Source organism: Neoarius graeffei, chromosome 3 (assembly GCF_027579695.1).
Source record: "Neoarius graeffei isolate fNeoGra1 chromosome 3, fNeoGra1.pri, whole genome shotgun sequence".
Taxonomy (NCBI): Eukaryota; Metazoa; Chordata; class Actinopteri; order Siluriformes; family Ariidae; genus Neoarius; species Neoarius graeffei.
Window position 1 is genome coordinate 10,158,395 of NC_083571.1, and position 13,745 is coordinate 10,172,139.

Genomic DNA, 13,745 nt, shown 5'->3' on the forward strand with positions numbered 1-13,745 from the left:
TGCCCCATTATGGTGTGTGTGTGGTGGTGGTGGTGTTCTAACCCATTACCTGATCTGCAGTTTTAAGAGTTCGACTCGCCCGAATCCAAAACTTCTGGAGGAAATAAAGTTAAATCCTGATTAATCCAGTAACACTTGAAATATAAATGAATTTAAAGAAACGAGTTGGATATGACTGGGGAGACGGAATCACGCTGTGAATGAAAACGAACCGCAAGTGAGTTCGGCACCGTCGGAAAATTCCCTCGAAATATTTTACGAGGTTTGTGATGGTTAATGTGAAGAGAATCGTACAAAAGAAAAATGTCCGAATGAAATGAAGATCCACCACAGATATTTATTTTATTGAGGTGTTTGATTGCCATTTCAATGAGTCTACCGTCGTAATCTATAACTATATATTACGCCGTGGTTATTTTTACGCACACACACCTGCTGTACTCGGCTCCCCCGGAATTTCGTAAACAATAACACGGCCGGATCACCGAGGGGACTAGTTTTGTTGGAAGTTTATTGATGTAACTCTTGAATAATTGTTATAAAAAGGGTGATTTTTTTTTTTTTTTTGTTCAATATTAAACTCGTCCCATCAGACAGGCAGATGCAGATTTGACTTGTCCGAACCAAACATTTGGTTGTCGTGGACAGTCGGACTACCATTAATGTCGAGCCCTGGTGTTTCATCTGTGAAAAGGGATCAAGACTGTACTGTTTGTTTGTTGCAGGTGATTGAGATGAGACAGAAGGAATCCCCGTTTCTTTTGCCAGAAGATGTCTTCATTGAAAGTCCAAAGTGAGTCTCTGTCTGTCTGTGTGAAAGTAACCTGAGGAAAGAAAGACAGAAGGAAGGAAGGAAGGAAGGAAGGAAGGAAGGAAGGAAGGAAGGAAATATCCTGAGGATATCTGTAAAGAGGGACCGTAAGAGTGAAAAGAAAAAAGGAATGAATGAATGAATAAATAAAGGAAGGAAGGAACGAATGACAGATAGGTGCAACGAGTGAAGGGGCAAAGGAAAGAGGGAAGGCGTGAAAGGAACAAGGGAAGAATGAAAGGCTGAAAACCGATGCATTCTGTATGTGAGGAGAAAGAATGAAAGATGGTATTAAATAATGAAGGGATGAAAGGAGGGAGGGAAGAAAGAACAGGAATGAAACACAAAGACTAATGAAATAAAGGAAAACCAATATAAAGAGAGTGCATGAAGTATGGAAGAGAAAGAAAGATGGATGCGCCGTAACCCACACGTGCTGTGTATATATCCTTTTAATTCCTGAAAATTCTGTTTTCAGACTCCGTTTATAACCGAAATTTGGGTTTGTGTGTGAGAGCGCGTGCGTGTGCATGTTTTGTATCACGCTGACCTCGTCCATTAGAGAGCTGGAGCCCGTGAGTCACTCGTCCTCGCTCGTGTTCGCTTTTAGAGATCCTTCCACATTGTCCATTACTCTATTGAGAGTCGTGAATGGAGCCGTTTATCGATGACCTTCGCGGACGAAAGCCGCTTCAGTGTGCGCTCACTCTCGCGTGCTACTTTCGCGAAGCCGTAAGCTTTGTAGCGGTGAAGAAAGACGTAACCTTGTTTGTGCAGGAAATAAACCGTTTACTTTTACGCCCTGTGTTGACGTGGCAGGGTCCCTGAGACGCTGGAGAAGCCAGCAGGAGAAGTTCTGTTCCAGCAGGCTAAGATCGCCGAGGTGCTAGGAGGAAGTGGCTATAGCACCGAGAGACTCGCCACACCGTACATCCCTCAGTTCACAGGTACACGGAGCTGTACACGAGACTCACATGCTGGTCTAAGCTAAGTCAAGGTTTTAAGTTATTGTGCTTGGATTAACTTTTCAAGAAATTTACCTGGTGGAGCGAGTTCGCTTGTGATGGCGGGTCATTTCGAAAGCTAACCTTACAGCAAGGGATCACAAAACTACAACCCCGATTCCGAAAAAGTTGGGACAAAGTACAAATTGTAAATAAAAACGGAATGCAATGATGTGGAAGTTTCAAAATTCCATATTTTATTCAGAATAGAACATAGATGACATATCAAATGTTTAAACTGAGAAAATGTATCATTTAAAGAGAAAAATTAGGTGATTTTAAATTTCATGACAACAACACATCTCAAAAAAGTTGGGACAAGGCCATGTTTCCCACTGTGAGACGTCCCCTTTTCTCTTTACAACAGTCTGTAAACGTCTGGGGACTGAGGAGACAAGTTGCTCAAGTTTAGGGATAGGAATGTTAACCCATTCTTGTCTAATGTAGGATTCTAGTTGCTCAACTGTCTTAGGTCTTTTTTGTCGTATCTTCCGTTTTATGATGCGCCAAATGTTTTCTATGGGTGAAAGATCTGGACTGCAGGCTGGCCAGTTCAGTACCCGGACCCTTCTTCTACGCAGCCATGATGCTGTAATTGATGCAGTATGTGGTTTGGCATTGTCATGTTGGAAAATGCAAGGTCTTCCCTGAAAGAGACGTCGTCTGGATGGGAGCATATGTTGCTCTAGAACCTGGATATACCTTTCAGCATTGATGGTGTCTTTCCAGATGTGTAAGCTGCCCATGCCACACGCACTAATGCAACCCCATACCATCAGAGATGCAGGCTTCTGAACTGAGCACTGATAACAACTCGGGTCGTCCTTCTCCTCTTTAGTCCGAATGACACGGCGTCCCTGATTTCCATAAAGAACTTCAAATTTTGATTCGTCTGACCACAGAACAGTTTTCCACTTTGCCACAGTCCATTTTAAATGAGCCTTGGCCCAGAGAAGACGTCTGCGCTTCTGGATCATGTTTAGATACGGCTTCTTCTTTGAGCTATAGAGTTTTAGCTGGCAACGGCGGATGGCACGGTGAATTGTGTTCACAGATAATGTTCTCTGGAAATATTCCTGAGCCCATTTTGTGATTTCCAATACAGAAGCATGCCTGTATGTGATGCAGTGGCGTCTAAGGGCCCGAAGATCACGGGCACCCAGTATGGTTTTCCGGCCTTGACCCTTACGCACAGAGATTCTTCCAGATTCTCTGAATCTTTTGATGATATTATGCACTGTAGATGATGATATGCTCAAACTCTTTGCAATTTTACACTGTCGAACTCCTTTCTGATATTGCTCCACTATTTGTCGGCGCAGAATTAGGGGGATTGGTGATCCTCTTCCCATCTTTACTTCTGAGAGCCGCTGCCACTCCAAGATGCTCTTTTTATACCCAGTCATGTTAATGACCTATTGCCAATTGACCTAATGAGTTGCAATTTGGTCCTCCAGCTGTTCCTTTTTTGTACCTTTAACTTTTCCAGCCTCTTATTGCCCCCGTCCCAACTTTTTTGAGATGTGTTGCTGTCATGAAATTTCAAAATGTCTCACTTTCGACATTTGATATGTTGTCTACGTTCTATTGTGAATACAATATCAGTTTTTGAAATTTGTAAATTATCGCATTCCGTTTTTATTTACAATTTGTACTTTGTCCCAACTTTTTTGGAATCGGGGTTGTATTAAAATAATAAGAATAATAACAAAGTCAAGGCTTTTAAACTCCACTTGCACACAGACGTATTCATGTGGTGCGTACAGAGAAACATTCACATGTATGAGCAGCTCAATTCTGCGAGCACTGAGACACGTATGCTTCCTTTGTGAAAGAATTGTAACTACTTATTGTTCCTTTTTTTTTATTATTCTTCCGCAGATGAAGACCGGCTGTCGAAGAGAAAAAGTATTGGAGAAACGATCTCTCTCCAGGTGGAGGTTGAGTCCAGAAACAGTCCAGAGAAAGAGGAGGTCGGAAACGCGCGCACGCACTCTCTCAATCTCTTGCTCATACACACACCTGTGTGTGCTCACTAATATCACGGTGTGTGTTCTGCTCCACAGAGAACACCAGCTGAAGAAATCACATTCGAAGCACTTAAGAACGCCATCGGTGAGTCTCCTATAGTGTGTAGATGGACCTCTCTCTCTCTCTCTCTCTCTCTCTCTCTCTCTCTCTCTCTCTCTCTCTCTCTCTCAAGACAGAAACGTTCTCCAGTTTAAGTTCAGCCGCAAAGCCAAAATCTTCCCAACACTCAGTGTATGGATCACAGGCTGCTTTTATGCTTAAGTTACTCCACGAAATCGAGTCGTACATGAGCTGATGGCGACTATAAGCCATGTATGACGAGATTGAGTGGAATATTGAGTGGGAACTGTTTAATTCTATCCGCATTCACTGGATTTTGAGAAACGGAGCATTTTTATATTTTTATTTTTTGCACGTTCGATAAATAAAAACTTTTTATAAAAAATGTCCGACAATATGTGGCAGATCACAGAATCCAGGGACACATTGTCTGCCCGGGGGCATTTTGAGTTATTGACAGATTCAGAAAGTACAGTTTCTAAGCTTTCCAATGATGCCTTCCATGTGGAGATCTGACAATATTTGAAGAATGTGTGGCCTTTTGAAAGTGTATACTTCTTAAAACAGAAAAGGGAGAAAATCGCCCTCAAAGTTTTCCATCTCAGCTACTCTGGGTGCGGGGCGGGCACATAATGGTGCTCATTTGCATGATATTAAGGAAAGCCCTACCCCCTACGAGCTAGCACGATACTACTTTCATGTAAACAAAGATCACCACGTCAATTTTCCTTCCATGCAAAGTATGCCCAACACAATTATGAAGTACAAAAATAAGTCCTAAAGTATACTTTAACGTTTTGTGGTTGAAAAATTACTCACACCGTAAGAAAGAAAGATAGCACGATGATGACACAACTAACACAACACTAGTTTCATGTAAAGCCTCGGTCACAACCGGCCGTACCGTGCTCCTACAGCCGGTCTACACGCAAAAAACGCAAGAAACACACGGAGAGCGCGCATGAAACGCACGAGAGCGCGCATGAAACGCACGAGAGCGCGCATGAAACGCACGAGAGCGCGCATGAAACGCACGAGAGCGCGCATGAAACGCACGAGAGCGCGCTTGTGAAAAGCATGAGAGCGCGCGTGAAACGCACGAGAGCGCGCGTGTGACGTGCTGATTTTCCAGCTGCAGACCGGCCGCAGAGGTTCTTTGTCATGTCAAACAAACTCTACGGGCGCTTACGTTTTTTTCAGGTTGCAAGACAAACTTACGGCCAACGCGCGTCTTTCTCCGTGAACAAAAAAAAAAACGCAGCGATTTGGGAAACGCCAAAAATCACACGGCCAAAAAATCGTACGTCCGGTTGTGACCTAGGCTTAACCAAACCACAACACTCTCCGTTACATGCAAAAATAAGCACACAGCCTTAGATTAATAAACTTACCCCATCAGAAAGAGAAACGGCGCCTTGCACACACCAATGCCTCCGATGGAAAGTAGTCCTAGAACGGTCCGTGTATCATCCGATCATTCAAGTATTCCATTCAATCTGGAAAACGAGGTTGCGGTTTTTTTTTTTTTGCTAGAAATGGTTATCTCCGATGTAAATACCGTGTGTTTGTTTGCTTCGCTCTGTTTAGTAACTCATTCCATAGTGAAATCACACGCCTGTATGCAGTTAAGTAGCCATGCGCTCAGCCCATATCATACAGCTGATTCGCGAAAAAAAAAACCAAAAGACTTAAATCATCATGTGAATGGCCCATATGGTAATTTACCCACACCCCCCAGCAGGCTACAGTCCTGACAAAAATTAGACAATTTGCAACAAAAAATGTATGCTTTTCCAACAAAACAATCTATTATCTGAAATACTGATTGCATTCTTCAAGATCTCAACTTGCACATGATGGAAAAAAACAAAAATCACAAATTTCGAAAAAAAAATGCTTCTTTTGCGATTATCTCGGATTCGTTTCAGCCGACATGCGTCCCTGGATTCAGTGAGGGGTCACATATCATTTCCACTTAGATGGACTTCTAAAAAAAAAAAAACCTATCGATGGCTGCACAAATTGACTTCAGTGTTTGTTTTTATCCCCTGCTGGTCAAAAGGCCCGAAGGAGGATTATGTCATGGCAATGACCATCCATCCCGGGAAGGGTGCTCACCTTCTGAAATCAACTCCTCTCACAATTTGCGGAGGAATTTCACCAAACTTGGCAAAAGGATTCTTTGTTATACGACAGTTATACGCGGATTGAAATTTCATTTAATTTGGGCACATTTGACCAGAGTTACGCCCTCGATTATTAACAAACTTGTACTTTCGGCAATTTCATCAAGGTGTGCTTGCTTTCTGAACTCAACTTCCCTCTCAATTTTTATCCCCCACTGGCTGAAAGGCCCGAAAGGGTATTATGTCGTGGCGATGTCAGTCCATCCAGCCCAGGAAGGGTACTTGCTTTCTGAAATCAATTCCTTTCACAATTTTTTGAAGGAATTTCACGAAACTTGATAGGATTCTTGGTTATATATCGGTAATACGCATATTGCAATTCCATTCAATTCAGTAGCATTTTACCAGAGTTATGGCCGAGTTGCCAGCGGGGGATATCGTGCTCTCGGAGCACTCTTGTTTCGTAGAAAGTGCCGTCTTGCTGTCGTGCCGAGGTATAGAACAGCTTTAGGCATTTGTTTAATTCTTCCTTGGACATTTCAGTTCTGTCATTTTCAAACTTGTTTGAGCTTCTGAACCAGTCTAAAAAAAATTCAGCAAATTTTAATGCTTAAAAACAAAGAATGTAAACATACCGACGAAATGACGGAATTGTTTTCAAGTAGAGATTTAATTTCATCCTCGGTTGATTCAGCAACACGCTTCGCCATTTTGTTTTTCTCTCCTTACGGTGTATGAGCTGATAGCCTAGTAGTAGAGTAGCCAATCAGAGCGCGCGATTGCTCACATCCAGTGACTGTGGATAGAACAAAAGGTGTTATAATCTTCATTTCAAAGAATAATGCTTTTAACACTAGAATTACGGATGGATGCGAACATTTTCATCCCAGTCCAAAGAGGGTGCCCTTCCTCTTTATGCCCACACAAGGTCCGCCTATGAACGCGCGTATATTTTTGGTGAACTGAACAAATCAGTTTGGAGCTAGTGAGTATGGGTTACTGATGAGAGTGAACGATGTGTCACTCCGTAGAAGCAGGCACAATCGGCAAAAATGTAACTTTTAGTACTGCGATCTGAAATCCGATGCGTCTTGGGATCACGCCTTTGAAATTATTACATAACCATCTCAATTTTCTTGTGCGTTCCTTTCAGGACCGGTGTTGTCTTGTGACGATGCGCTGGTCATGACACTACTGATTTACTTTCATCAATAAAGTACACTCCATGAATGTTCTAATAGGAGTCCATGGCCTAAAGGTTAGCGACCAAATGCCTTTGGGACCAAAAGGTCATTGGTTTGATTCCCTGGTCCAGCAGGAATGGCTGAAGTGCCCTTGAGCAAGGCACCTAACCCCCAACTGTTCCCCAGGCTGCTCTGGGTACGTTGTACGTTGCTCTGGATAAGAGCGTCTGCTTAAAAGATGAAATGTAATATTTTTTATTGCTGATTTTATTGTAAAATTTCACATTGGATTCAATGTGGCTCATTAAAAAAAAAAAATCAGATGAAATGAACATGAACTAGACTAGTTCGTTTTTAGGACTGTGAACTCTGAATATTAACCAGTTCAGTTTATTTTAATTTTTGAACTGAATTTTGAACAGGGGGGGGAAGAATAGGTAAAAAAAAAATCTTTAGGTTGATGTGTAGACGGTACAAATTAACAGCTGTTTCTCATTTCCATCGATTTGGACTTTTTTTTTTTTTACTACCTTTTCCATTTTCCGGCATCCGCACCACGTTAAAAACACTAAAGCATGCATGCATACATCCATCAGTCCTGAACAAACTAAATGTATAGAGGCTTTGCATGGTCACATGACCCCCATAGCAACGGTAACTACGGCGCCATGACAGAGGACAGCTTGTAGTGCTTTGTTCAGATGAGTTAGTTGTTATCCCCCGCTGACCGAAGGGGGATTATGTCGTGGCGATGTTTGTCCGTCCATCCCGGGAACGGTGCTCGCCTTCTGAAATCACCTCCTCTCACAATTTTTGGGGGAATTTCACGGAACTTGGCAGGATTCTTTGTTGTATGTCGGTAAAACGCATATGTGACCCCTCACCGAATCCAGGGACACATGTCGGCCGAAACGAATCCGAGATAATCGCAAAAGAAACATTTTTTTTCGAAATTTGTGATTATTGTTTTTTTCCATCATGTGCAAGTTGAGATCTTGAAGAATGCAATCAGTATTTCAGATAATAGATTGTTTTGTTGGAAAAGCATACGTTTTTTGTTGCAAATTGTCTCGTTTTTGTCAGGACTGTAGCCTGCTGGGGGGTGTGGGTAAATTACCATATGGGCCATTCACATGATGATTTAAGTCTTTTTTTTTTTTTTTTTTCCGCGAATCAGCTGTATGATCCGAGCTGAGCGCATGGCTACTTAACTGCATACAGGCGTGTGATTTCACTATGGAATGAGTTACTAAACAGAGCGCAGAGGAGCAAACACCGTGAAGCAAACAGACACTCGGTATTTACATCGGAGATGACCATTTCTAGCAAACAACCGCAACCTCGTTTTCCAGATTGAATGGAATACTTGAATAATCGGATGATACACAGACCGTTCTAGGATTACATTCCATCGGAGGCATTGATGTGTGCAAGGCGCCGTTTCTCTTTCTGATGGGGTAAGTTTATTAATCTAAGGCTGTGTGGTTATTTTTGCATGTAACGGAGAGTGTTGTGGTTTGGTTACATGAAACTAGTGTTGTGTTAGTTGTGTCATCATCGTGCTATCTTTCTTACGGTGTGAGTAATTTTTCAACCACAAAACGTTAAAGTATACTTTAGGACTTATTTTTGTACTTCATAATTGTGTTGGGCATACTTTGCATGGAAGGAAAATTGACGTGGTGATCTTTGTTTACATGAAAGTAGTATCGTGCTAGCTCGTAGGGGGTAGGGCTTTCCTTAATGTCATGCAAATGAGCACCATTATGTGGCCGCCCTACACCCAGAGTAGCTGAGATGGAAAACTTTGAGGGCGATTTTCTCCCTTTTCTGTTTTAAGAAGTATACACTTTCAAAAGGCCACACATTCTTCAAATATTGTCAGATCTCCACATGGAAGGCATCATTGGAAAGCTTAGAAACTGTACTTTCTGAATCTGTCAATAACTCAAAATGCCCCCGGGCAGACATGTGTCCCTGGATTCTGTGATCTGACACATATTGTAATTTCGTTCAATTCGGTCACATTTTACCGGAGTTGTGGCCGAGTTGCCAGCCAGGGATAATGTACTCTCGGAGCACTCTTGTCAGGCCTAGAAATTCATATATTTTTTCACCAGCCAGCCGGACTGGTTACCTTCCAAAGTAACTCGCCAAACAGAAAATCAACTCGCCAAAATTTGTTCATGTATGAATTTTACTTCCGTCAAAAATAACACAAAAGAGAGTAGTTCCCATTGTTCATGACTAATGTGCATTTATTTCAAGACCTGAGTATTTTGATACTGTTGTTAAATACATAAATGAGAACAACACAGAGCACCATAATATAATATCAACAAATAATAATATATTGGAAAACTTGGCAACTTGGTGTATGAGTATTGAAAACAAATATACTTACTGTCATGACTATAGCACCCAAAATATGTCCAACATGCTTTCTGTATTTAACCATTTATGAGAGAGAAAGCATTAGGAGCTTCATATTGACGAGGAATCAACTTGAAAAAAATTAATTATTCCATAAAAATCGTATCGCAGCCAAGGCCTACCCTGCTCCCACATTTGCTTCTAAGTCCTTTGTCGTTTCTCCTTCTCGTACGCTTTATCGGCGGCCTTTTTCTCCTCTTCAGACCGAGGTTGCTTTGTCCCCGTCTCTGGCGGTTTCTGTACACCTTTCAGAAAATTCCACATCGCAACGTAGCTTTGGCAGATGTAGATGTAAACAACAACAAAACCACGTGTTTAAATGGGCGATAATGTGGCCACATCTATTGAATTTGATAACGTGATGTGGCAGCGGGGGTGTGGCCAAGCGTCGGTCTGTGAATGGAGGGCGGAGTCAGGGAAGGTAAGTGGTGGAATCATTGCACCTGATGGGGATTAACCTGTGTTTGTGTATCTTCCCCAGTGACCGCGCCCTTTAAAAGGAGAGGAGAGCAGAGAAAGGGAGCTCTCTCTCTCTCTCTCTCTCTCTCTCCCCAACTAGAACATGTGTGCGCGCACAGCTGGGAAGTGATTAAAGGCTGGAAAGCTATAGCAATAAATAGTCCATTGAGAACTCGGTTCTGGCCTGCCGTGCTTCTGTGCTCCACCCACCTGGTCCAATACTACACGTGATTACCGCGATATTCAACGAGATGCGTTATATGCATGTGCAGTAGTGAAAAAACCGACAGCCTGACTCGTACACGATATGATTCGGAATTCTTCAGTAGTTTCCGTCCTGCCGATAAACACATCAACACAGACACGGCACACGCTTAATATGTGGCGGCTTTAGTTGACGGTGTGTCTGAATCTTCGCTTCATATACATTTTTTATTTTCAACTAGTCAGCCGGGCTGGCTAGTGACAGGAATTACCCGCCAAATGACAAATTAAGTCCCCTCAGGCGACCGGACCACCGCGAATTTCGAGCCCTGACTCTTGTTTATTTTTGTAGAAAGTGCTGTCTTGCCGAGGTATAGAATAAGCTTTGGATGTTTCAGTTCTGTAATTTTCAAACAACTTTGAGCTTTTGAACCGGTCCAAAAAATAAATAAAAACAAATTTTAATGCTTGAAGATGGAGAATGTAAACAAACCGGCAAAATGACGGTAGCAATTTGTGAGAAATGTGATGATGATGATAATAATAATAATTCTTCGTTCTCGTCTCGTTATCTCTAGCCGCTTTATCCTTCTACAGGGTTGCAGGCAAGCTGGAGCCTATCCCAGCTGACTACGGGCGAAAGGCGGGGTACACCCTGGACAAGTCGCCAGGTCATCACAGGGCTGACACATAGACACAGACAACCATTCACACTCACATTCACACCTACGGTCAATTTAGAGCCACCAGTTAACCTAACCTGCATGTCTTTTGGACTGTAGGGGAAACCGGAGCACCCGGAGGAAACCCATGCGGACACGGGGAGAACATGCAAACTCCGCACAGAAAGGCCCTCGCCGGCCCCGGGGCTCGAACCCGGACCTTCTTGCTGTGAGGCGACAGCGCTAACCACTACACCACCGTGCCGCCCCAATAATAATTCTTGAAAAATTAAAAAAAGATACGTTCTTACTATCAAATACTTTTCATTCCATATTTTGTTGCTTTTTTTTTGTATTTTTGGGGTTTTTGTTTTCGAGTAGAGTTTTTATTTCGTGCTCGGTTGGTTCAGCAACACAGTCCGCCATTTTGGTTTTCTCTACTCACGGTGTATGAGCTGAGTAGTAGAGTAGCCAATCAGAGCGCACGATTGCTCAAATCCAGTGAATGTGGATTGAATAACAAGGTATTTTTGATTTTGTGTGTGTGTGTGTGTGTGTATATATAACGTGAAACACTGTTTTGTGCTCTCAGAGCAATCTTGTTTAATTTACCAAAAGTAATTCTTCATCAAGGGGGAAAAAAGTCTCGCAAACATACAAAGTGCAGCGAGGTGCTCATCCTCATACGGAGAAGTGAACATGAGCTTGAGCAGCTCGCTGCACTTTGTCTCTTATGCTTATGTTCACTTCACCTGCACCTTGCTGCAGTTCTGAAATTAATTCTTTAAAATTCTTACCTTTGTGGAAATGAAGTGAGCCTACCTTAGGGAGCCTACCATTTTTTTTTTTCCCTACTACATTTCAAAGTGTCTGTAGGTTTTTCCCCTGATGATGACTTTTGATAAATTAAAAAAAAATCTCCTATTTCATTCAAAACGATTTGCACATCCAAAAATGCAGCAAACCCTTCCCATGCCAATCGGTAACAACTGACTCATCTGAATGAAGCACTACACGCTGCCTCCTGTCCATCACTGTCCTTTCCAGTGATACAGTGTAGAGGGGTGCCAATACTTTACACAAAGCTTTATAAAGGCTACAGTCCTCTGTGTAGTATGTGTACCTGATGAAAAGGCTGAGGAGTGTTAGAAAGGGTCACCACTGAGCAGGTGAGAAGATGATTGTTATTTCTGAGACTCAGCTGTGTGTGTGTGTGTGTGTGTTGTGCAGTGGACAGTGTAGGGATGGAGGAGCAGGAGCGAGAGCGCAGGAGGCAGGTGGTGGAGAAGTTTCAGAAGGCCCCGTTCGAGGAGATCGCTGCACACTGTGGAGCCAGAGTGAGATTTTACTGTAACATATAAGGATGGTGTGGAACATGTGCTTCACTTCATTGCTCACGTGCTTCTGTTTCTCCTCAGGCCACGATGTTACAGAGCAAACTCAGCCAGATCTTCGAAATCACAATCAGGTGGGTTACGAAAAAAGAAATCGACGTCATTCGAGTCGATCATCACGATCATGCCTGCTTTTCGTTTATTTACCGGAAAATTGAACCATTTTCACTTCTTTACTTTAACATGGCTGCTAACGTTCACTCTGCCTGTGGTGGTAGAATGTTATAAATTATTAAACATACAGGACACTTTTTCCATGGAATAAAAGCGCGTTTTATTCCCTTCTAGCGGGTTTATTGACGGCGTGCAATATTGTTATCATATCCGCTTATCCTCCATATATTACGCCACTCTCCCCAATGGAGAATGAGCGTTCAATGTTATAATATTGCACATTGTCAAGACAACACGACGTCACACATCAGAGCTCACGCAAAGATCCAATGACAAAACTTTTCTGCTGCGCACGCACACAATAGTTTCTTTGTCGGCCGGGAAAGAGAGAAGATCCAGTGCTAGGTTTAAGCACTAAATAAAAAAACTAAAGACGCGCTGAACACCTGAAAGGCTACCAAAACTTCATTATATATTCTTCATACATATTTACACGAGAAAAACATACCGACGGACATCGGAATACTGGAAAAGAGACACGTCAGAGATGTAAAACTTCCGCACTAGCGAGTGACCGTGGCAGTTCGTAAACAAACATGGCGGCGAGGTTTGCTTCGTTAAAAGCTGAAGATTTAAAGCGGAAGATTAAAAGCAGAAGATATATTTTGAAAGAGGAAGACGCACCGAACACCCGAAAGGCTACCAAAACTTCATTATATATTGTTCACGCATATTTACAAGAGAAAAACATACCAACGGACATTGAAAAACTGGCAAAGAGAGCAATAGCGGAAATATTGTCAACGTTCTACTTGGAGGTGAGGAAAAGTGACGGAGACTTTTACAAGAGGACTTCGCTCAGCAAAGCCCTTTTGTTTTGAACAACTGCAATGGAACAATTAACTACGACCAAAAGTACAACCCCGATTCCAAAAAAGTTGGGACAAAGTACAAATTGTAAATAAAAACGGAATGCAATGATGTGGAAGTTTCAAAATTCCATATTTTATTCAGAATAGAACATAGATGACATATCAAATGTTTAAACTGAGAAAATGTATCATTTAAAGAGAAAAATTAGGTGATTTTAAATTTCATGACAACAACACATCTCAAAAAAGTTGGGACAAGGCCATGTTTCCCACTGTGAGACATCCCCTTTTCTCTTTACAACAGTCTGTAAACGTCTGGGGACTGAGGAGACAAGTTGCTCCAGTTTAGGGATAGGAATGTTAACCCATTCTTGTCTAATGTAGGATTCTA

The 13,745-nt window shown here is 42.3% G+C and overlaps 1 protein-coding gene across 2 annotated transcripts in view; it reads left to right on the forward strand.

Annotated features, from left to right (window-relative positions):
- The window catches only part of efr3bb (EFR3 homolog Bb (S. cerevisiae)), a 185,458-nt gene that overhangs the window by 152,757 nt on the left and 18,956 nt on the right, over nucleotides 1-13,745 (forward strand). For both annotated transcript variants that reach the window (XM_060916374.1, XM_060916373.1), the window contains exons 18-23: nucleotides 726-793; nucleotides 1,631-1,758; nucleotides 3,697-3,788; nucleotides 3,882-3,930; nucleotides 12,205-12,311; nucleotides 12,393-12,442. In XM_060916374.1, coding sequence (XP_060772357.1) covers nucleotides 726-793; nucleotides 1,631-1,758; nucleotides 3,697-3,788; nucleotides 3,882-3,930; nucleotides 12,205-12,311; nucleotides 12,393-12,442 — 494 coding nt within the window. The remainder of the gene's footprint in view (nucleotides 1-725; nucleotides 794-1,630; nucleotides 1,759-3,696; nucleotides 3,789-3,881; nucleotides 3,931-12,204; nucleotides 12,312-12,392; nucleotides 12,443-13,745) is intronic.